The sequence below is a fragment of the Rattus norvegicus genome, chromosome X, assembly GCF_036323735.1.
Source record: "Rattus norvegicus strain BN/NHsdMcwi chromosome X, GRCr8, whole genome shotgun sequence".
Classification (NCBI taxonomy): domain Eukaryota; kingdom Metazoa; phylum Chordata; class Mammalia; order Rodentia; family Muridae; genus Rattus; species Rattus norvegicus.
The window spans coordinates 19,904,992-19,928,820 of NC_086039.1; the positions used below are offsets into that span (position 1 = coordinate 19,904,992).

General features: G+C 41.6%; 1 protein-coding gene across 1 annotated transcript; it reads left to right on the forward strand.

The window, feature by feature from the left end:
* Nucleotides 1–18,349: 18,349 nt before the first annotated feature.
* On the forward strand, nucleotides 18,350–20,128 carry Spin2b (spindlin family member 2B). Its single transcript, NM_001408862.1, has 2 exons — nucleotides 18,350–18,582; nucleotides 19,294–20,128. The coding sequence occupies exon 2, from the start codon at nucleotides 19,359–19,361 to the stop codon at nucleotides 20,067–20,069; it is 711 nt and encodes a 236-aa protein (NP_001395791.1). The 5' UTR covers nucleotides 18,350–18,582; nucleotides 19,294–19,358; the 3' UTR covers nucleotides 20,070–20,128.
* The last annotated feature ends 3,701 nt before the right edge of the window (nucleotides 20,129–23,829 follow it).

The window sequence follows — 23,829 nt, forward strand, 5'->3', positions numbered from 1 at the left end:
GAACTACAATCCAGAATTAGAGAGCTCACCTGTGATCCAGATCTTGAGGCTGGAAGACACAAGTTTCTGACCTGGATTGTGGCATGGAGATCTTGAGGCATAGTGGCCATGAAAAGCTTAGGGCCAGGCAAGGTTGTACAGGCTTTTAATCCCAGGAGACTGAGGCAAGGAGATCTCTGAGTTCCAGGTCACCCTGGGACAAAACAAGTCTCAGATCCCCATGTGGTGGTACACACCTTTAATCTGGGCTACACCTTTTGCTTACATTACATAAGGACATTTGAAGAAGGAAGATGCACTCTTCTTCAACACTTGCACTGACTTGCCAGCACATCTGTTGGAACCTACTTCTACAGAAGAGCAGCTGAAGCAACTACCTCATGGGACTGAGTAATTACTAGATTCTTGGACTTCCCATACACAGCTGACCATTGTTGGGGAGTTGGACAAAAGACTGTAAGTCATCATAATACATTCCCTCATTATAGGAGGACATTCCATACATTGTGACTCTAGGGAACCCTGACTAATACAGTGGCCATGCTTAAAAAGATCTACAGTGAGAAGGAATTAAAGAAAAACTGAGAGGTGGGCATAGTGGCTTCATGAATCTCAGAAAAGACTTTGAACTTTGGACTTTTAAACACTGTCTATATATTACTTATGCTCCTCTCAGTGTGGAAATCCAGTCTCCTTCTGGCTGCCTTTGGATCAAGTTTTAGAACTCTTGGCTCTTCTAGAACCATGTCTTCCTGCAAGCTATAATAATAATGGACTAAACTTATGAACCTGTAAGGCAGCTCCAATTAAATATTGTCCTTTATAAGAGTTGCCTTTGTTATGATGTCTCTTCATAGCAATAAAACCCTAACTAAAACACCTATATAATATAGTACTTGAAGTTTAGCTAGAGAATTCAAGGAGATCAAGGGAATACAAAATTGAAAAAAGTCAAAATATGTTTATTTACAAATTGTGTGATTTTTATACATAAAGGACCCCTAGAAAATCCACCAGAAAACTTCAGCTGGTAAACACTTTCAGCATAGTAGCAGGAAATAAATAACAGAGGAAAATCATTAGCCTTTTTGTGTACAAACTCACTAGAAAGAAATGTGTGGAACAATACCTTTTACAATTGATTCAAAAAGATTGTAAAGCAAGTAGAAGAGTTATATAATAAAAATTTCAAGTCTTTGGAGAAAGAAATTTGGAGAAAATATCAGAAGATGCAAAAAATGTCCAATGCTCATGGATCAGTAGGATTTACATAATAATAAAAGCAGCCATTCTAATGAAAGTGATCTACAGTTTGAATGCAATCCCCACCAATGGGAGGGGAAGTCCTTGGTCCTGCCAAGGCTTGACCCGCTCAGTGTAGGGGAATGTCAGGGCTTGGAGGGGCAGGAAGGGGTGGTGGATGGATGGGGGAACACCCTCATAGGAGAAGGGGGAAGGAAGGGGGTGGGATAGGGGGTTTATGGATGGGAAACTGGGGAAGGGGATAACATTTAAAATGTAAATAAAAAATTCAATAAAAAATTCTAACACTATTCTTAACACTAATTAAAAAAAAAACAAAGCCAATCTTTAAGTTCATGTAGAAATACACAAACCCAGGGTAGCTAAAACAATCTAGAGCAATAAAAGGCCTGTAGGAGGTATTACCATTCCAGATTTCAAGTTTTACTACAGAACTAAAGTAATAATAAAAGGGAATAGTATTTTCACATAAACATACATGCTGATCAATGGTATCAAATTTAAGATCCAAACATAATTCCACATAACTTTGGACACTTGTTTTTTGACAACACTGCCGAACATGCTTGCTAGAGAAAGACAACATTTTAAACAAATGGTGCTGGTTAAATCGTATGGCTAGGGGAATCCAAATCCATCTCTATCAGCCTGAACAAATCAATTTCAAATACATCAAGAAGCTCAGCATAAGACCAGACGCCCTGAATAAAATAGAGGAGAAAGGAGAAATTGGCCCAGAAAAAGACTTTCTGACAGAACCCCAGTAGGTCAGGCATTAATACCAACAATTACTCAACAGAACCTCATAAGGCTTAAGGGCTTCTAAACAGTAAAGGATAACATTTCTGGAGCAAAGCAGCCTACAGAGAAACAAAATGCTTTAGCAATTGTACACTGCAGGGAAGGTTACTATCTAGAATATATGAAGACCCTCAAAAACTGAAAACTAAGAAAAAAATTTTAATGAGATTTAGAATGGAACAGGAAGTTCTCAAAAATATTAAATGCAGATTGCTGAGACTTTTTTTCAATATCTTTAGCAATTAGGGGAGTGCAAACTAAAACTACCTTGATGCTCTTAACCCAATTGAAATGGTCAAGGTCAGTAAAACAAGTGACAGCACATGCTGCCAATGATGTAGTGAAAGGAGAACAGTTACTCATTGCTGTTGGGAGTGTGAATTGGCATAGCCTCTAGGGAAGTCAGTGTGGAGGGTCTCAAAAATGTATCTGTCACATAATCCAGCTGTACCTCTCTTAGACATACTACCAAAGGACTTACTACAGAGATACTTGTTGATCCATGTTCATAATAATAGTCAGAAATTGGAAACAGCCTAGATGTCTATCAGCAGATAAACAGATACTGAAAATGTGGTATACTGACACAATAGAATACTATTCAACTGTTAAGAAAAGTAAAATTATCGAAACCTCAGGTAAATAGATGGAGTTAGAAACATTCATCCTATGTAAGATAATCTACTCAGAAAGGGAAACATTACATGTTTTCTCTCATGTGTTGATGCTAGCTCTTACACTTTGGATGAATGTGTTCCATTCAGAATATTTTTAGAAGTTAGGTAGGTAGTAAGGGACCAGAGGGGAGGAGTGGATCTTTCAAGGATATAGTGTTGTAAATGGGTAAAGGGGAAATTATATTGAGATGATTAAATTGGGAGGAAGATGGGAGGACAAGGTAGAAGCAGGAATTTGGGGAGCAATAAGAAGCAGTAAAGGCCTTTTGATAAGACATAGCAAAACACACTTCTATTGAAGCTTCATAAAATTTATACGTTTTATAAAAAGGAATTAAATAAAATTACCTTACAATGGTAAGTATACTGGTCCAAATGCTACAAATAAAATCTCCAGTAGCCAGAATGAATTATAGTTGTTGAGTCATTGGGCAAAGTTATTAAAAGCTAACTAGTTTATTTTGATATTTATAATAGTAGAAAAATATATGAAATTAGAATAATAATCTACTTTCTTTTTCATCTACCAGCATCTCAGGAGAAATCTGCAGTGTTCTTTATTTCATTTCCCATCATGTTCACCAATATTAAGTTCCTAGTATGAATTCTTTCAAATCTTATTCTATTATATTAAAAACAATATCCCTTAAAATATACATAAAGATACCTTGAATTCTTTCCATATTTTTAATATGTGAGCTTGTAGTATATACATTAGTTTATAATTATAAATTGACAAAATAGCTACAAACCATCTTCCTTGTAATTATATATTCTATAGTTCACACATCATGTACCACAATGTACTCAACTATTCTGTTGTTAGGATATTATCAGTTTTGTTCAGCTATTTTGCTATTATTACCAATGTTGCAATAACAAGTGAATGCAATCTAATATTGACATGTCTTACTCCATTGATTGCCAGAGATGTTGGTGCATATAATTACTCTCTCAGGGACACTGAATTCATTTAATTTGAATTTACCTGAACGGACATGAAGCATATTTTCCAATAATGTGGACAACTATCTTTTAAAACTGAAAATTCTTCCTTGTCTGGGCTTCTGTTTAATATTAATATCAACATTCTTCTAAAAAATAACTCTCTGTGGATGTGTGTAACCTTGTAGAGACTTGATGTGCCAGGGTGGGGGAATACCCAGGAGCCCCCACCAGCTCAGAGGAGAAATGGAGGGGGGATAGGAGAAAGGTTTATGGGAGGAGGTGATGGGGAAGGGGGCAGTGAGCAGGATGTAAAGTGAATAAGTAAAATATAAATAAATAGAAAACATTTTTGTATCAAAAAGAAATTGTTTAACAATTATAGAAAATTTGAAAGATTGTGTAAATAATACCCTAATATGAGCCAGGTCTAGTGGTACACTCCTTCTATCCCACACTGAGACAGCAGAGGCAGGTGGACCTCTATGAGTTTAAGGACAACCTTGTAGTCTACATAGTGAGTTCCAGAACAGCCAGAGGTACATAGTGAGACCCTGTCTCAAAACAAAATAAGCAAACAAACAAAAATAAATATAAAACAAAACAACAACAGTAAAAACCTAATGTATTAGAAATGTTTGTAATGGCCAGTTCTACTCAGTGGGAAATTTTGTGTATTCCCATTACAACTGAACTCAAAACCATTGCCATCTATTCCATAGAAACTTAAAAGGAAATAACCAGAATTTGCAGAACCCAATAAAGCAGAAATCAGATTAGTAGGATACACACCAAAACCTAAATCTAAGTTTTGTTATAAGGTAGAATAAAACAAAACAAAACAAAAATCTGAAAAAAAAACTACTAACGAGTATAGAAAAATAGAGAAGTATAAAGTGTATTTATAGCAAGTTTCTCTTCTTCTTATATTTTTTTAAGATTTATTCATTTATTATATATAAGTACACTGTAGCTGTCTTCAGATACACCAGAAGAGGGCATCGGATCTCTTTACAGATGGTTGTGAGCCACCATGTGGTTGCTGAGAATTGAACTCAGGACCTCTGGAAGAGCAGTCGGTGCTCTTAACCACGGAGCCATCTCTCCAGCCCTTCTTCTAATATTCTTGACAGCATTCACTAGTTCTGTGTTCTGCATGACCTGGATAACAGACATTCTAATTGCAAGAAAATGAACCCTCCATTTATTTTTTATAATTTTTCATACAATATATTTTGATCATATTCTTTCTCCTCCCCCAACTCCTTCCACATTCTCCATACCCCCAACATCATGGTTTTTTTTACTCTCTTAAAAATCAAAACAAAACAAAAACAAAACATACAAAGAAATTCAAAGAATTTTGTGTTGGCCAACTACTCCTAAGCATGAGGACTGTCCTGGAGTACAGTTAATACACCCAATGCCATTCCATTGGAGAAAACTGATTTTCCCTTTCCCAACAAACCAATTACAAATAGATTCTTGTTTAGGGGAGGGCTTTGTGTATACTTTTCCCCTCTCCATGCTGGAACGGAGTCTGGCTTGAACTTGTAAAAATTTCCTTTTATTACATGGAGTGGTTTTTGGAGGATTTTGGTGTCATTCTAACCAGCCCAGAAATTCTTTTTTACTTCAAAGCCATAGGCCTCCTTTTTATCTGAAGCCCTTAAAAAATTAATGAATTGTATTGTAGATGTTTGGGTTGGGATTGGGTCCCTTGACTCTGTAGTTCAATTGGTCGTGAGGTTTTGCTTGCTTATTTTGTTTTGTTTTTGGAGACAGGGTCGCACTACGCACGTAGCTCAGGCTGTCCTGGAACTCACTTTGTAGACCAATTTGATATTGAACTCACTGCCTACCTCTGATATCTTAGTGCTGAGATTAAAGGTGTGTACCACCACATCTGGCTGTTGTTGTTGTTGTTATTGTTTGTTTGTTTTTTCTGATGGTCTCTGATTCAGAGAGGCTTCTGTGACCATAATGAGGGGTGAGGACTACACCTAATCTGTGGAGATAAGGACAACTACTTGGAATGTAGTTAGGGAGTATGCTAGTTTAGTACAATGATAGTTGTAGGTTCTCCTCCAGGATCCATGACACCACTAGCTCTGAGTCATTGGCTAGGTTTCCAGAACTAGTCATAATTTCTCTCTTGTTGAACCAGCAGAAAGATTATAAGAGCCAGAGAAGCAGGGACTTTGTTATGAGATGGTGTTTTCTAGTAATGTCAGAAGCTACTACACCCATAAAGTCTGTAGTACAACCAATTTAAGCTTATCCCAGACTAGTTTACACATAAATGAGACTCAGACTATGGTTATTTTATTTGGCTTTGACAATTACTGTTGAATCACCCTTAATCCACTAACTGCCAGACCGGAGGGGCTGGGGGCAATCCAGCAGGGGGAGGGTTATCCCTTCACCCCAGTTGCCAAACATCCCTCCCACCCCCTGGACCATCCTTTTCCCTCCATCCCTGACGGTTCTGGCCTTCCCAAACTGCTTTTGATCTTCTGATTCCTCTTGTGCTAAAGCACACCAAGTCCCATCCTAAGCACCCAATTTGGGGGGAGCCTGTATTTTTTTTAACGATACCCCTACTCCTCATCCGTTCCATCCCATGCTGCCAACTTCTAAGCACAATAGTGACTCTGTGCTTGTCTGTTTAGTTCTGTGTGTAAATGAACTGTGGAAATGACCCTCCCCGCACCAGCTGGTTGCCCTCCCCTTTCCCTTGATCTTGGCCACTCATGGAAGCAGGACCAGTAAGGGACCTTCAATTTAAAATACACACACACACACACACACACACACACACACACACACACACACACACAATAAAAAGGCTAATTAACAATGAAAAAAATCCACTAACTGCTGGCCTGGTTACCTCCCCAGCAGTGGACCCCAGATACTTGCTATTTCTCCTGGCCATGAACTCATGGTTCTTCTCCCCTCATGGCAGTGTCCTCCTCTCTCCTGTTCTTCCTCTCCTCTTCTTCTCTCTCTCCCACAGTCAGGTCACTTCAAACCTATCTACACCTAATCCTCCAGTAAAAGGTTGTAGCCAATTTTATTTAACCAGTAGCTTTACATCAAAGAACAAGGTTTGCACAATAAAGCCGGTAAAGATGAGAATTCATTCATACCTTTTTTGGGTACAGAATTAGTGTTACAATACATAGCAACAGACTGAACCTCAACAAAAGGTATTACCAACATGACCAACACCACTGGTTTTCCAAAAATATTTCTAAAAATAGGTATACAAGTAATATTATACATAATGAGTAGGTTGTATTTAGAAATTTATATTGTATGCATATATATGTATGATAAATATATGTATGTAACAATAATTAAGGTAAGAAGAGGCAATGGATTAGAAATAGAGCAAAGAGGGGTATATAGAAAGATTTGAAAGGAAAAAGGGGAAGGGGAAATGGTAAAATCGTACTATAATCTTAAAATATAAAAAGAAATAATAATTACAAAAAACAAGACCTGAACACTGCCAACAATAAATGCTATGCCAAAAAAAAAAAAAAAAGTGGTGAATCTCATGGGGACTGACCCTGGATGAAGGGTTTCAAATAATCAACCAGCGTTCCCTAGGGATGAATCCCTGAATGGTTGGTTATACAACACCAAATGGTTAGCCTTAGAAATATAAACAAGTAGGAAACACTGAACAGACTCTGCAAGGCACATTTATATATGTATTCATGTACATATAACAACATTGGTTTAAAAGGAGGTGGCAGTTAATTTGGAAGGAAGTTGGGAGAGGACATGGTAGGTAAAAGAGATAGGATAGGGATAGAGGAATGGCGTAATTATATTTTAAATACAAAATATTTTACATACAAAAGAAAAAAATTCCTTAAGAACTTTTATTTTTAGTTGGGGGATAAGATGAGGAAAAATAATTATATACTTGAATGAAAACTTCAAATAATAAATGAAATAATAATTTAAAAAGAATAATTACTATTGTAACTTCTAAGGAAATAGATTACTTGAACTATGTTTTTTTAATATTAACTAGATTGAATAATTTATTTTATGACTTTTTTGTCTGTCTTTCTTTGTTTCACATTTTTGTGGAATTCATTAATGCTGTCCCATGCTCTTACATATAGCTTACTCATTTTCATGAATGTGTGGTTGAAAGACCCCCTCCCAGAAAGGGAATTGTACAAGCCCAAGGCCCTCAACTATAGAAGTAAAAAGTAAGTTTTTAGATATGTGGGACAAGCTGACCCATCATTTAGACGAAACAGACCATAAAAGAAAACAAAATGCAGAAACCAGACTAAATTATGGGCACTACTCCATGGGCCACCTGACAGGAAAAAGAAAAAGTCCCTGACCCCCCGGAAGCCCTGACCACCATGTACTTTTTGCTAACTCATTGTTATGATTATAGCCAAAATAAGTAACATACACGTATGCCTCATTTACTCCACCAATCACATCCCTGTAACCATGCATCTGCTTCTGTAAGCCTGCTTCTGCTCCCCAAAATACTATAAAAAGCCCACCCTGGCTCTGCTAGGCGCGCCAGTCTTCCGAATTGACTGGGACGCCCACAGATACCTGTGTATCCTGATCAATAAAAATCCTCTTGCAGATTGCAGCCTGTGGACTCGGTCTGGTCATTGGGCTTGAGGATCTCCCTCCTGAGGGAAGATTCTCTCTGAGAGTCTTACATATGGGGGCTCGTCCGGGATCGGAGATCCTCTGCCTAGAGACCACCGACCACCCACCGGGAGGTAAGCTGGCCAGTGTTTGTCTTGTCCTGTCTTGTCTTGCTTTGTGACTTGTTCTGTAAATGCTTAGTTACTTGGCTTGGGTCTAGACCGTTTGTATTTGGGCGGGCCAGAGAAGGAGCTGAGGAGCTCGGACTTCTCCCCCGCAGCCCTGGAAGACGTTCCAAGGGTGTTTAGAGCCCGGTTTTTCGGGGCTCAGCCTGTATCGGAAGGATACGTGGTTTTGGGTTGGAGGAGAGAGGAGAGAGCCGGATCCACTGAAGGATCCGGACCCTTGTCGCCTCTGTCTGAATTTTTGGTTTCAGTTTGACACCGAAGCCGCGCGGTGCGTCTGTCTGTCTGACTGTTGGAATTGTTTGTCTTCTTTGTGTCCTAATTTTCTTTGAACATCTGTGGAAATTGGTTATAGGATGCTTTGTCTTGGTCTTGTTTGTCTGGGTTGTTTTCTGTGGTATTGTCCAGTGTCTTTTTGGCTTTTGTTTCGTTTTTGGACTTTGGATAGACGACTGTGTTTAAAATCTTGGACTGACAACTGTGTTTAAAATCATGAAACTGTTTGCTTTGTTTGTCAAGGAGTTTTACTTGGTCCTCTTGGTGCTTAACTTGGAAATAATTTGCTTGAGAAAAATTGTTTTCTGCTAGGGAGTTTTATCTTTCTCTCTTAGCCTCCTCCCCAAGGAGAGATGCCCCTCCCTTTGCTCCCCTTGTCCATTCTAGCTGCTGTTAACAGTTGTGTATGAAGAACTCCAGGTTAGTGAGTGACCCTGTCTGAAGCAGGTATTAACAAGAGCCTGAAAGCTTTACCTTAGATCCTGAAGAAAAATTCTCCCTGTTGCTTAAACATTCACAGCTTCTAAGGAAGGGACAACACAGAGTAGGAAAATGTAGGGGCTGAGGGTGGTGAGCATACAGGCCTGCTAGCAAGCTACAGGCCGCTCGTGGGCAGTGGCGCAGCTCAGGCCAAGTCAGCGTAAGAGGAGTTTCAAGGTGATGAGGCCGGCCGGCTTTGACAACAAGAAGATAGCGTAGAGTTAGTGGTTGTTTTATGAGACTTTTGGCCCTGAAAAAAAATAATAATTCCAGTTGCTGCCTTCAGTGACCAGACCTTCAACACTTGCTCACAGAAGGAGAGTGTTCATTAAGAGAAGTTCTTTAAGGGAGCCTGCCTTATCTGCTGGCCCTATTCCAAGAGAGGAGTTGATCTCCAACATTAAGTCACCTTCCCTGTTAGTCATCATTGATATGGAGATTGCCTTTGATCCTATCCCCACAGCAGCCAGTTCCTGCCCCTGTGGTCAAAATGCCCCAGGTTGGGGGACAGAGAAGCCCCTGAGATAGTTTCGGAGGGAATCTACAACAAACTGTGATGAACTTTGTTTTGCCAGTCAAAATTTAGAATTCGGGCTTTGGCTGTGGCCAAGGTCAGGATTAATGTTTTCTTTTCCATGGGCCTTTAGCCCACTGAGACAGTTTGGTAAAGGGCTGCTACTGAGGTCCTGAAAGTCCCAGGTGAACTGGTTACAATTCTTTTGTCAGCCACTTGGCATCTAGCACCCAGGTCCTAACCATCTCTCCATCCTTTTGTTATTAGTTCTTAAGTCCAGAGAGACAGTCGGTAACAGATCAGCTCCCTCTCTGCTTGCCGTTCTGTTTCACAGACACAAAGCTTGTGCTTATTTTTACAACAGCCTTTTTGTCCCAAAAAGTCCTCCTGGTTTAGCTGTGTGACTAAATGCTATTTGTCCTCTTCAGTGAACCTCTATTCCCTAGATTCTCTTGTTTTCTCACCATCCCATTTGAGATGCTTGTTAGTAACTGTTACAGGTCTTCTTTACCACTGAGGAAAGATGGAATCCTACTGGAGGCCAAAAAGAATGTTCCAGACATGGATAGAAGACCCTCACTCCTGACTGTTGACTTGAATACCCCTGAAGGTAGGGAGTGCTCCAGGTCTGCCACCAGGCTCCAAGGGTGGGTCTCCGAGGGGCTGGAAAATGCCCCACCAATCTGGCTAAGATAAGGAAAAGATATAAAGAGAGAAAGTTACAGAAATTTGAAGGGTTAAGCTAAGTTGCTGAGAGTTAGTGTAAGTTGCAGAGAAAGTAAAGTTGAAGTGTAGTTACATAAGTGGACAGCATCTAATAGCTGTAGAGGAAGAGGAAGATGCAGAAGATATGAGAGAGAGACTGAGGAAGAGAAAGAGGAAAGAAGGTAAAAAGAGCAGGAAGCTAAGGAAGAAAAGAAGAAGCTAGAGAGCTAAAGAGAGATAAAAGACAAGAGAGAAATATATACTGGCCACAGTAGTTAGGGAACCTAAGAAGACAGTACCCGGCAACAGAAGAGAATTCCTAAGCTAAAGATCAGTGTGCCTATCGCAAGGAAAAAGGACACTGGGTCAGGAACTGCCCCAGGAAGAACAAGAGGGGCCTCTCCAGCAACCCGGAAGGCAAGCCTCTTGGTTCTAGAGTGCTGGCTATGCGCTAAGATAGAAGGGAAGCCGGCCCAGTTGTTTTGTGAATACGGGGGCCCAACACTCTGTGCTCCTACGCCCAAATGGGCTAGTGTCAAGCAAAAGACCTTGAGTGCAAGGGGCTACTGGCAACAAATGATACTCATGGACTACCCGAAGAACGGTGGAGCTTGGCGTGGGCCGGGTATCCCACTTGTTCCTTGTGATTCCAGACTGCCCCTACGAGTCTAAACCCTGCAACCCTGCTCCCGGACCCCGACCTAGACACCCCCCTTCATGACTGTCAGCAGGTGCTCACTAAAGCACAGGAGTGGCATAAAGATCTGACTGACCAGCCACCAGAGGGGGTAGATGCCATCTGGTTCATAGATGGGAGTAGCTTCTTAGAGAAGAAAAAAAATGGGCTGGGGCAACAGTGGTAGATGGAAACAGAATCATATGGGCTCAGGCCCTACCAGAAGGCACTTCTACTCAGAGGGTAGAGCTCGCTCCCCTCACCAAAGCCCTTGGGCTGAGAAAGAGACTTAACATCTATGTGGACAGCACGTATGCCTTTGCTACAGCCCATCAGCAGAGGGGCCTGCTGACATCTGAGGGCAAGAAAAAAAGAGATTCTGGCTATGTTAAGGACCCTCTATGACCCAGCCAGGCTGAGGAAGAGACTCTGCTACACCTCAACGAGAAAGAAGATCCTGCTACAATTTTTACAGGCAGAGGCATGGTAAAACAAATGCATCAATAGACTCACTTAGGGGTAAGCAAACTCATCCAGACGTTTTCAAAAACTAAATATTATGTCACAGGTCTCAAGTATCTCGTGGAACAGATAGTGCACTGATGTATACCATGCCAAAAGGTAACTGTTTTCAGGAAAGTTGACTCTGGTAGGAGGCTCCGTGGGGAACGGCCTGGATACTACTGAGAAGTGGACTTCACAGAGATAAAACCAGGAAAATATGGTTATAAATGTCTCCCAGTGTTTATATATATCTTTTCAGGAATAGGTAGAAGCTTTCCCCACCAAGCAAGAGACGGCCTCAATAGTCATCAAGAAGATACTGGAAGAAATCTTCCCCCGATTTAGAATGCCCAAGGTAATCTGGTCAGACAACAGCCCTACTTTCATTGCCAAGGTAAGCCAGGGTGTGGCCAAGTATTTAGAGGTCAATTGAAAATTACGTTATATTTACAGACCTCAAAGTTCAGGACAGGTAGAATAAATAAATAAAATTTTAAAAGAGACCCTGACCAAATTAACCATGGAGACTGGCACAGACTGGGTGACACTCCTTCCCTCTTGCTCTCTTTAGAGCAAGAAATACCCCTTCCAGATTCAGCTTTACCCCCTTTGAGATCTTATATGGGGCCTCAGCTCCCCTGACTAGAATTATTTAAGGCTATCTAGGTGCTACAAGGGCAGCACAAGGACATCTTCAGTTGCCCTACAATGCAAAAAAGAATAAAAAAGACTTTTTAGCTGACCTCCAAGAATACCTAACCTCCCTCTCAGAGGTAGTCCTTCAAAATAGGAAAAGATTAGACCTGATATTCCTTAAAGAAAGAGTCTGTGTGCTACACTAAAAGAAGAATGTTGTTTCTATGCAGATCAGACAGGAATAGTAAGAGATACAGACTTTCAGTCATTCAAACTTTTGTGCTGAGACAACAGTATCAGATGGTGGAAAAAAAAAAAAACAGAGGTACCTTAACCAAGTTGAGTGGAAGATTCCACTCAAGGACAAAAAAAGAAAATGGGGGAATGAAAGACCCCCTCCCAGAAAGGGAATTGTACAAGCCCAAGGCCCTCAACTATAGAAGTAAAAAGTAAGTTTTTAGATATGTGGGACAAGCTGACCCATCATTTAGACGAAACAGACCATAAAAGAAAACAAAATGCAGAAACCAGACTAAATTATGGGCACTACTCCATGGGCCACCTGACAGGAAAAAGAAAAAGTCCCTGACCCCCCGGAAGCCCTGACCACCATGTACTTTTTGCTAACTCATTGTTATGATTATAGCCAAAATAAGTAACATACACGTATGCCTCATTTACTCCACCAATCACATCCCTGTAACCATGCATCTGCTTCTGTAAGCCTGCTTCTGCTCCCCAAAATACTATAAAAAGCCCACCCTGGCTCTGCTAGGCGCGCCAGTCTTCCGAATTGACTGGGACGCCCACAGATACCTGTGTATCCTGATCAATAAAAATCCTCTTGCAGATTGCAGCCTGTGGACTCGGTCTGGTCATTGGGCTTGAGGATCTCCCTCCTGAGGGAAGATTCTCTCTGAGAGTCTTACATGGTAATCCAACATACAAATATACCAGAATTCTTCTAATGGAAATTTGAATAATTTTGTTTCAAGCTATTACAAATAGAAGCAGTTCAAAGAACTAAAAAAAAAACACTATACTGTAGTATGATTGGCATACAAAACACTGTGTATGTTTAATTAATTCAACCCAATAGCAAGCAAAAGTATTTTATAATAAATAGTAAATAGATATTTTAGTAACAGAAGATAATAAGAAAACACCACACACATACCAAAGAGATTGAATAATTCAAAACAATTTTTCCACTAAAACCACAAAAAATCCTTAACATTAAAAAAATCCCTAAAAACACAATTTTCTTAAACATATCTGAAAGCTATAAGGGCAGATAACAAAAACCATGTAGAAAAGGCTATGGCAAGCTAGTAAATTTCCTGGAGATGGTACACCATTTTGCATGGGTGCATGCTGAAAAGGCACAGCCCAGAGACTTCATCCCAGGATTGTTCCTTGCTGTTGATCTGCCTTTCCTGCCACTATTACGTAGCCTAATGATTCCTGGGCATCAGCCCACCCTATTTGGCAAATTTCCTAAGGGCAACATGAATGAACTTTTATAAATTAATGCTGTTTAGATGAATTAATGGCTTTGTGGAATTCCTAATTTGAGTCAAATACTTTTAGGAAGAAAGTTTAAGAAGATGGTTTTAGTTGTGGGTCCCCTTTTCATAGAATAGAAAGTAAAGGTTGCAAAATAAAGGATACAATGAACTTACATAAGTTGCACTAAGAAGAGAAGTAGGCTTAGGACAGATTCCTGATCAGGGAAAAACATTAATTCCAGGTCAGAGCCAGGAGTAAGCCACAGGTGTGCATTATGATATAGCAAGGCCATGTGAAACTGTTGTTTTGAACTTATAATGAGTTTCTAGAATGAAACATTGCTTTAAATTTACTATTGACACCCTTCTGTAACTCCTTTGTGTGTAACATTTTATCTATAAAGTAATTTTCTAACGAACTTTTGTCTAAGAAGGCATAAAAGACTGAGAGGGGAAAAATGTATGGCTGTTGAGGCTCTGCTCCATCTACCAAACACACACACACACACACACACACACACACACACACACACACACACACACGCATATATATGTATGTATGTGTATAGGTATATGTGTACATATAAAGTATGTATGAAATTGATAAACAGGTAGTTGGAGCTAGCCACTGTGTGTGTGCTATGCATGCGCATACCTGACACACATACTTTCACTCTTTCTTTCTTTCTTTCTTTCTTTCTTTCTTTCTTTCTTTCTTTCTTTCTCTCTCTCTCTCTCTCTCTCTCTCTTCCTTCCTTCCTTCCTTTCTTTCTTTCTTTCCTTTTTTTCTCTCTTTCTTTCTTTCTTCTTTTCCTTATTCTGTAAAATTGCCAAAAGTCATCAGCTTTTGGCCCCAGAATAGCAAGAGAGAGTTAAATTGCCAGAAGCCATCAGCCTTTGGTTGTAGAACATTGAGTTTAATTGTCAGAAGCTATCAGCTTCTGACCCCCAGAACAGTGTGAATTACAAGTCCAGGGGTAATAAGCCTTTTATTAATATTTATTAATTTTATTAATATTATATATTAATAATTAATGTTATATATTATTAATATTATATAATATAATATTTTATTAATATTTATTAATATTATTATGTTGTGTCCCACCTCAGTACTTGACACTGTTGAGGTTGGCTCCCAGGAGGCAGACAATAATTTTCTAGCCTGAATAAAATGGCATTAGTGTTGAAAGGACAATATAAACCCCATTTATCCCCATTTAAGGACCCTGTATATCTACATTTTCAGGACCAGGCCTGATTTCAAAAATGGTTGTAAGGCACCAGCCTCACAAATGGATCATAAGTCCCAGAAGCTAGGTCATAAGACACTAGGTCTGGGAATAGACCATAAAATACAGAACAAGATCATAAAACCTTTTCATCGACTGGGCAGCCCGATTTGATCACATGACTGAATGCTCATGTCAGTCAATGAAGAACACTGATCACCTGTGACAACCCCCCCCCAAAACCCACCAATGAAATTTTAGATTACCTAATTCTTCTAGAGAGTTCCCCCAGTTCCCTATAAGAAGGCCTTAGTGCCTTTAAGTGGGGTCGACATTTCAAAGCAGTGTTGACTCCCGAATGCTGGTTGTTTCTACAGAATAAACACTCTTTGTTTTTGCATACTGTCTGAGTTTCTTTGGTGATTTTCAGATCCTTGCAGTGTTAAGATGTTTTTCCCTATTTTTTAACACTTATTTGTGTGTGTATGTGAGAGGAGTGGGAACACTTGTGCCTTATCATAATTTAGGGGGTCAAAAGACAACTTGCAAGCTTCCATCTCTCCTTCCAGCACAATGGGTCACAGGGAGGGAACTGAGGCAAGTGGCTTTAGTTATTGAACTACTTCAATAGGGCATAAAGTCTAAGAGTTCAGCAAGAATTCCATGGATGCTTATTTCCTAAGGAATTGCATCCATTATACAGGAAATTAAGGAGTAAATATCAGAATAAGCTTATGATTAATTTTTTTAAATGACAGTTTAAGGCCCAGATAGCCCTATTTCACTGTGGGTTAGGATTTCAAGGATAATCACCTCAGGTGTAAGTTTTAGATATGACCTCAGGGAAAGTATGGCATATCTACTGATTGCTTGCTATGAATAAGCATTCTCTTACCTTGCCATTGGATAGAGACTTCTTTTTAAAAGGCAATTAGGTTAATATTCTAAATTCTTTAAATGTTGAATCATATGATCATGCTCCTTTTCCTATTTAGTCATTTTTTCATTGTCTTAAAACTAGTCATGCTGTTAAAGTAAATAGTTTGTGTTTCAAATACCATGTGACTTAGTCAAGCAGATCTCTGAGTTCAAGGCCAGACTGAAACAGAGCAAGTTCCAAGGAAAGAACAGCTTAGGTACAGGCAGAGTGATACACACCTGTAGTCTGGGCCATACTTTCTGCTGGAGGTCTACATAAGGACAATGGAAAAAGGTAGGTTTCCTTCTTGTCTCCCTGCTTGCATTGGCCAGCACATCTGTTGGAACCTACTTCTTCAGGATGCCAGCTTATAAATACCAGCTGAAACACCCAGCCTCCTGGGACTGAGCAACTACTAGATTCTTGGACTTCCCATACACAGCTGCCCATTGTTGGGTTAATGAGACAGCAGACTGTAAACCTTTCGAATTATTTTCCTTATTTATAGAGATATCCAAAAAGTTCAGAGAGAACCTTGATTAATAGAGGCCGACTGACAGATTCAGAGGTTTAGTGCTTTATCCTCATGGTTGGGGTATGTAGGCAGACAAGGTGATGGAGAAAGAGAGAAGAGATGTACATTTGGATCTGCAGCAGCAGAAACAGGCTGAGAGCCACTAAGCCTGGCTTGAGCTTCTGAGACCTCAGCCCATCCTCACCGACATACTTCCTCCATCATGACAATACCTACTTCAAAAAAGCAACACCTCCTAATAGTTCCATTACGGAAGCCTATGGGACCCTATATGGGAGCCTATGGGAGCTTATGGGAAAGGTTTTCTTTCATACTATAAGTGCATCCTAAATATTTTTTTTTTTTGGTTCTTTTTTTCGGAGCTGGGGACCGAACCCAGGGCCTTGCGCTTCCTAGGTAAGCGCTCTACCACTGAGCTAAATCCCCAGCCCCGTGCATCCTAAATATTTATTCATACGGCTTTGGATCATTTTACTGGGTATTTGCTGTGTTTGATTATGCTATGTTATATTCTTTTTTTTTTATTTATTATATACAAGCACACTGTAGCTGTCTTCAGACACACCAGAAGAGGGCATCGGATCTCTTTACAGATGGTTGTTAGCCACCATGTGGTTGCTGGGAATTGAACTCAGGACCTTTGGAAGAGTAGTCGGGTGCTCTTAACCGCTGAGCCATCTCTCCAGCCCCCGCTATGTTATATTCTTAATGAATCAAATATGAATGCAGGAGCAGATTTACGGCAAAAACTTAATAAATTAGTAAATTATTACTCCAGTATTTGTTAAGTAGACTTAGTTTTAATTCACAGATTATATAAATTGATTACTTTCCCCTTGGAATTTAAGGTATTTCACAAACATTTACATTCTGATGAATATTTTATTACTAGTAGTATGGAACTGTTCTTCTAAAACTCAGAGACTAAGAGAAAGCTATGTCCACTGCAAAGCCAAATTTTACACACCGAAGACAGGAATAAAACTGAATAAGCAATAACCTTATATTAAATAAAAAAGAAAAACAAACTTTAAATTCTGTAATGTCCTCAGAAAACACCAACAGGAATGGGGTAAATGAAATAATTTTAATATTTAGCTATGAGGCATAGGAGCTGAAATATAAGTTTGAAAGTGATCTTGTTCTTCATGTCAGTTTCAAGAAATTTACATCGCTATAACGACAATTCTTTTTCCATAGGGTAAAGTCTTAAAGAAGGGAAAAGGAGAAGGGAAAAACCCCATTCAATAGAAAGAACTAGGAAAGGTCAACAAAAATTAGGTTGAGACTAGGTCAAAATGGCAAAATAAGGACTAGCACATTTTTCCCTTCAAAGGTTCTCCAACTGAAAGGAAAGTGAATTCTGGTACACCGAACAATTTCATAAGTGTATTTGGGGCAAGGGGTGTTATGTTTGTAAAACAAATTCCTGAAAGAAGAAAAACAGATGAAGGGGTCACTGAGAGGATTTAAACAGAAACAGGGAACCAAGGGATATAAATATAACAGAAAAAAAGGAGAGTTCTAGACTAGGTTAATAAGGGTTTTGCAAAGACTTGGAGCCAGAACTAATTGATCTCCCTGAGAATCTAGTGGAACAGAACTTTAAAACAGTGGGAGGGAGGGCTCTGTAGTAGGAAGGGGGACTCTGCTTTGCAGGCAGGAAGCTGGTCTCCAGGAAAGGGGAGGGAACAATTATCGCTGAAGCCTTTGGCTGTATCTCCAGGTGGCAGAGGAGCCTCCTTCAGGAGAACTAAGCAGAAGGGCCGGCGAGCCCACCAGCAGCACCAGGACACCACGTGAGCAAAGCAGAAGGGCCCGCGAGCCCACCAGCAATAACAGGACACCGCGTGACCAAAGCAGAAGGGCCCGCGAGCCCACCAGCAATACCAGGACACCGCGTGCGCAAAGCAGAAGGGCCCGCGAGCCCACCAGCAATAACAGGACACCGCGTGACCAAAGCAGAAAGACCGGCGAGCCCACCAGCAGCACCGGGACACCAGCAAGGGTCACTTTGCCTGTCCCTCCACCAGCTCAGACAACTCTTGAAGGCAGCCGGCAGATCCTCCCTTCTCAGCTTTGGTGAGCACTTCTTAGGTTGGACGCCTTCCCCTTAGGCTTTTAGCATAGTTCTTAGGAGCCCCCCTCTGGCAGCTACTATCCCCTTAGGCAGGAAGCCAGACTGTACAAGCTAAGAGGTGGGCGACCTAGAGCGGTGGTGGGGGATGGGACGGAGCCACACAGGAGAAACAGAGTAGCAGTGGGTACAGGCTCCCTCGGGAAGGGAGGGGGCGGGGTGAGGGAGTCTGCGGGGAGCTGCAGGATCTGGGGGTTGTCCTTAGGAATCTGAAAGAGCTGGGTGGAGCCCAGAGGGGGGTACCTGGAAGTAGTCAGGGAAGGCATAGGGGACTGTGAGCAACAGACCGGACTGTGAGCCTCAGGTGGGGGCCCTCAGGACACTAAGGTGGAGGGAGGAGAAGCCCTTTACTGCTCTTCTGGACTTCCGACCAGATTTGCAACAGTCCTGTGGGGGGTGGGGCGCTGGCTGCTGAGCATGGATTCCCTAATTCCCTTGCTGGGGGATTCCGAATTTTAGTGGGCACTGGCCACCCTGTCACTACTTTCTAGTACTTTCTTCCCAGGGGCGCTAGGGTACCCCAGAGCTCCCACCGCACATCAGGCGCCCAGCCAGGTTTCCAGCCTCATTCCCAGGCTCCTGAGCCAGCAGTTAGAGAGGCTCTCACTAGAAGTTCACCATTTACCCCTTTAGTTTCTCCCCCTTTCACCCTGCAGCCTTGGAGCCCTCCAGGACCCAGAAAGCAGAAGAGCAGCATACCAGCAAAGCTGCAGGACAGGTCATGGAAAACGCAAAGATGAACAAGAAGAGAGCTGGTCAGAAGAGGCAAAGAAGCAGATCTCCAACCCCGCCCCGAGGGAACATTGTGGGCTGCAGAATTTCTCATGAATGGAAGGAAGGAGATGAGCCCATCACTCAGTGGAAAGGAACTGTGCTGGATCAGGTGCCTATCAACCCCTCTCTCTACCTGGTGAAATACGATGGCATTGACTGTGTCTATGGGCTGGAACTTCACAGAGATGAGAGGGTACTGTCCCTAAAAGTTCTTTCCAACAGGGTGGCATCATCCCAAGTCATTGACCCCAGCCTTGCTGATGCCATCATTGGCAAAGCAGTGGAACATGTATTTGAGGGCGAGCATGGCTCTAAGGATCAATGGAGAGGGATGGTCCTGGGCCAAGCTCCTATCTTGGATGCCAGCTTTTATATTACTTATGAGAAAGATCCTGTGCTTTACATGTACCAGCTTCTGGATGATTATAAAGAGGGTGACCTCCGTATCATGGCAGGGTCCAGTGAGCCCCCTCCTTTAGACATTGACCTGGAGCTGGTGGATGGACTGATAGGTAAACACGTGGAATACACCAAAGATGATGGCTCCAAGAGAGTTGGCATGGTCATACACCAGGTTGAAGCCAAGCCCACTGTGTACTTCATCAAGTTTGAAGATGATTTCCACATCTATGTCTATGACCTGGTGAAACAGTTCTAACCATTTGTCACAGTGTTGCCAGAGCTGTAGAAATAAAGTTGTAAATTTTTTTGAAAATACAGCTGAAGTTGTAATTTCTAGATTTCTGGGCTAACTGCAGGCATAGTGTTGTCCTGACAAAAGCAGGATTCTGTGGGTATGGCACGCTGTCAGAAGCACTTTGCTGGGTGTGTCTGGTGGGTGGAGCAGGGAACCATGAAACAGCTGTCAATTCAGCCTCTGAGAGAAGTGAGCTTGTCTCATAAGCAGTCATCTAAAAATGCAATGGGACTTAGCTGGTCTGGTCTTGGGGGGAGGAGGAGAATGAACTGGAGATGGTTTGTGGAGGAGGGAACAGGAGGAGGTAACTGCCTAGAGAGGTGGAAGGAAGCCAAACAGAGAGGGGGAGACTCCTTGAAGAGGAACAGAGTGAAGGAAGAAATATGGATTGGGAAGGGAGGGCTGGAAACAGAGTGAAGCCTGGTGGCACCTTCAGGCTTTCAAGAAAGCTAAGGAATTCAGGAAGAAAGATTTAGTGTAAAAGAGGTATACAGCAAGGGTAGGCAGAGTAAGCCATTTACAAAGGTCCCTGAGTAGAGGCTCAAGGATCAGGGAGTCCAGGAAGACCCATGCATACATAGGTGGTGGAGCGACTAAAGGAGATACCCGTAGGAGGCACAATTCCAAGAAGAAAGGCAGTCTCTGGGTCGGGGGAGAGATAAGGAAGGATGGTGGGTAGGTTTGGGGGTGAGGGAGGGGGCAGGAAGGCCCAGAAAAAGTTGGCCTTCTGATGGCATCCGTGTACATTGGAGGGTCACTAAAAGCCATTTCAACAGGGACTACTTGGACAGTTTCAACCACAAGTCAATGTTGTATCTATCTCAGGCTTTTCTTTTTTCAGAGAGTCTGGCATAGCCAGCAGCCTGAACAAACTAGTAAGAGTTCAAGGCTAGGTCTGGGCACAGGGCAAGTATTTTCTCTGGAAAATGGTGGATCCAGGAATAGCAGTCGTGTCCTTCCTCTGTTGAAATTGTCCTTGCCTTCCTGGGGGGAGGAGGCATCTGATGATTGTGCCTCGTGTCTCCCTGATGTAGAGAGAACTTGTCTGTCCATGTTCCCTCACAGCTGCCTGAAGCCACAGGTGGCTCCCTTCCTTGCCCAGGCAAAGGGAAGACACCCTTCTTTTGCAGCCCTTTCTGCTTAGACTCCCACAAAGCCTATTCTCCTGACATCTTCTAGGTACCTCTTACTCAAATAGGTTTTCCCTTCTTAAACTGGGAGCTAACCCTGAAGGAAATGTGTGTACCTCTCTGAAATGGGAACTTATGGGTTCTTTGAAAATTCCTTTGTGTTGCAAGGTGTTTTGCAAAGGCAAACACTTTCTGGTCTAACGTCTAGGGGCTAAGCAGAGGCCAATGTAAAAAATTGTTATTTTTTTTATTTATTTATTTTTTATTAACTTGAGTATTTCTTATATACATTTCAAGTGTTATTCCCTTTCCCGGTTTCCGGGCAAACATCCCCCTCCCCCCTACCCTTCCTTATGGGTGTTCCCCTCCCAACCCTCCCCCCATTGCCGCCCTCCCCCCATAGTCTAGTTCACTGGGGGTTCAGTCTTAGCAGGACCCAGGGCTTCCCCTTCCAGTGGTGCTCTTACTAGGATATTCATTGCTACCTATGAGGTCAGAGTCCAGGGTCAGTCCATGTATAGTCTTTAGGTAGTGGCTTAGTCCCTGGAAGCTCTGGTTGCTTGACATTGTTGTACTTTTGGGGTCTCGAGCCCCTTCAAGCTCTTCCAGTTCTTTCTCTGACTCCTTCAACGGGGGACCTATTCTCAGTTCAGTGGTTTGCTGCTGGCATTCGCCTCTGTATTTGCTGTATTCTGGCTGTGTCTCTCAGGAGCGATCTACATCCGGCTCCTGTCGGTCTGCACTTCTTTGCTTCATCCATCTTGTCCAATTGGGTGGCTGTATATGTATGGGCCACCTGTGGGGCAGGCTCTGAATGGGTGTTCCTTCAGTCTCTGTTTTAATCTTTGCCTCTCCCTTCCCAGCCAAGGGTATTCTTTTTCCTCATTTAAAGAAGGAGTGAAGCATTCACATTTTGATCATCCATCTTGAGTTTCGTTTGTTCTAGGGATCTAGGGTAATTCAAGCATTTGGGCTAATAGCCACTTATCAATGAGTGCATACCATGTATGTCTTTCTGTGATTGGGTTAGCTCACTCAGGATGATATTTTCCAGTTCCAACCATTTGCCTACGAATTTCATAAACTCGTTGTTTTTGATAGCTGAGTAATATTCCATTGTGTAGATGTACCACATTTTCTGTATCCATTCCTCTGTTGAAGGGCATCTGGGTTCTTTCCATTTTCTGGCTATTATAAATAAGGCTGCGATGAACATAGTGGAGCACGTGTCTCTTTTATATGTTGAGGCATCTTTTGGGTATATGCCCAAGAGAGGTATAGCTGGATCCTCAGGCAGTTCAATGTCCAATTTTCTGAGGAACCTCCAGACTGATTTCCAGAATGGTTTTACCAGTCTGCAATCCCACCAACAATGGAGGAGTGTTCCTCTTTCTCCACATCCTTGCCAGCATCTGCTGTCACCTGAGTTTTTGATCTTAGCCATTCTCACTGGTGTGATGTGAAATCTCAGGGTTGTTTTGATTTGCATTTCCCTTATGACTAAAGATGTTGAACATTTCTTTAGGTGTTTCTCAGCCATTCGGCATTCCTCAGCTGTGAAATCTTTGTTTAGCTCTGAACCCCGTTTTTTAATAGGGTTATTTGTTTCCCTGAGGTCTAACTTCTTGAGTTCTTTGTATATTTTGGATATAAGGCCTCTATCTGTTGTAGGATTGGTAAAGATCTTTTCCCAATCTGTTGTTGCCGTTTTGTCCTAAATACAGTGTCCTTTGCCTTACAGAAGCTTTGCAGTTTTATGAGATCCCATTTGTCGATTCTTGATCTTAGAGCATAAGCCATTGGTGTTTTGTTCAGGAAATTTTTTCCAGTGCCCATGTGTTCCAGATGCTTCCCTAGTTTTTCTTCTATTAGTTTGAGTGTGTCTGGTTTGATCTGGAGGTCCTTGATCCACTTGGACTTAAGCTTTGTACAGGGTGATAAGCATGGATAGATCTGCTTTCTTCTACATGTTGCCCTCCAGTTGAACCAGCACCATTTGCTGAAAATGCTATCTTTTTTCCATTGGATGGTTTTGGCTCCTTTGTCAAAAATCAAGTGACCATAGGTGTGTGGGTTCATTTCTGGGTCTTCAATTCTATTCCATTGGTCTATCTGTCTATCTCTGTACCAATACCATGCAGTTTTTATCACTATTGCTCTGTAATACTGCTTGAGTTCAGGGATAGTGATTCCCCCTGAAGTCCTTTTATTGTTGAGGATAGCTTTAGCTATCCTGGGTTTTTTGTTATTCCAGATGAATTTGCAAATTGTTCTGTCTAACTCTTTGAAGAATTGGATTGGTATTTTGATGGGGATTGCATTGAATCTGTAGATTGCTTTTGGTAAAATGGCCATTTTTACTATATTAATCCTGCCAATCCATGAGCATGGGAGATCTTTCCATCTTCTGAGGTCTTCTTCAATTTCTTTCCTCAGTGTCTTGAAGTCCTTATTGTACAGATCTTTTACTTGCTTGGTTAAAGTCACACCGAGGTACTTTATATTATTTGGGTCTATTATGAAGGGTGTCGTTTCCCTAATTTCTTTCTCGGCTTGTTTCTCTTTTGTATAGAGGAAGGCAACTGATTTAT

What these genes read in the sequence shown, in the direction of transcription:
- Spin2b (NM_001408862.1), top strand. Translation starts at nt 19,359, where the DNA reads ATGGAAAACGCAAAGATGAACAAGAAGAGAGCTGGTCAGAAGAGGCAA.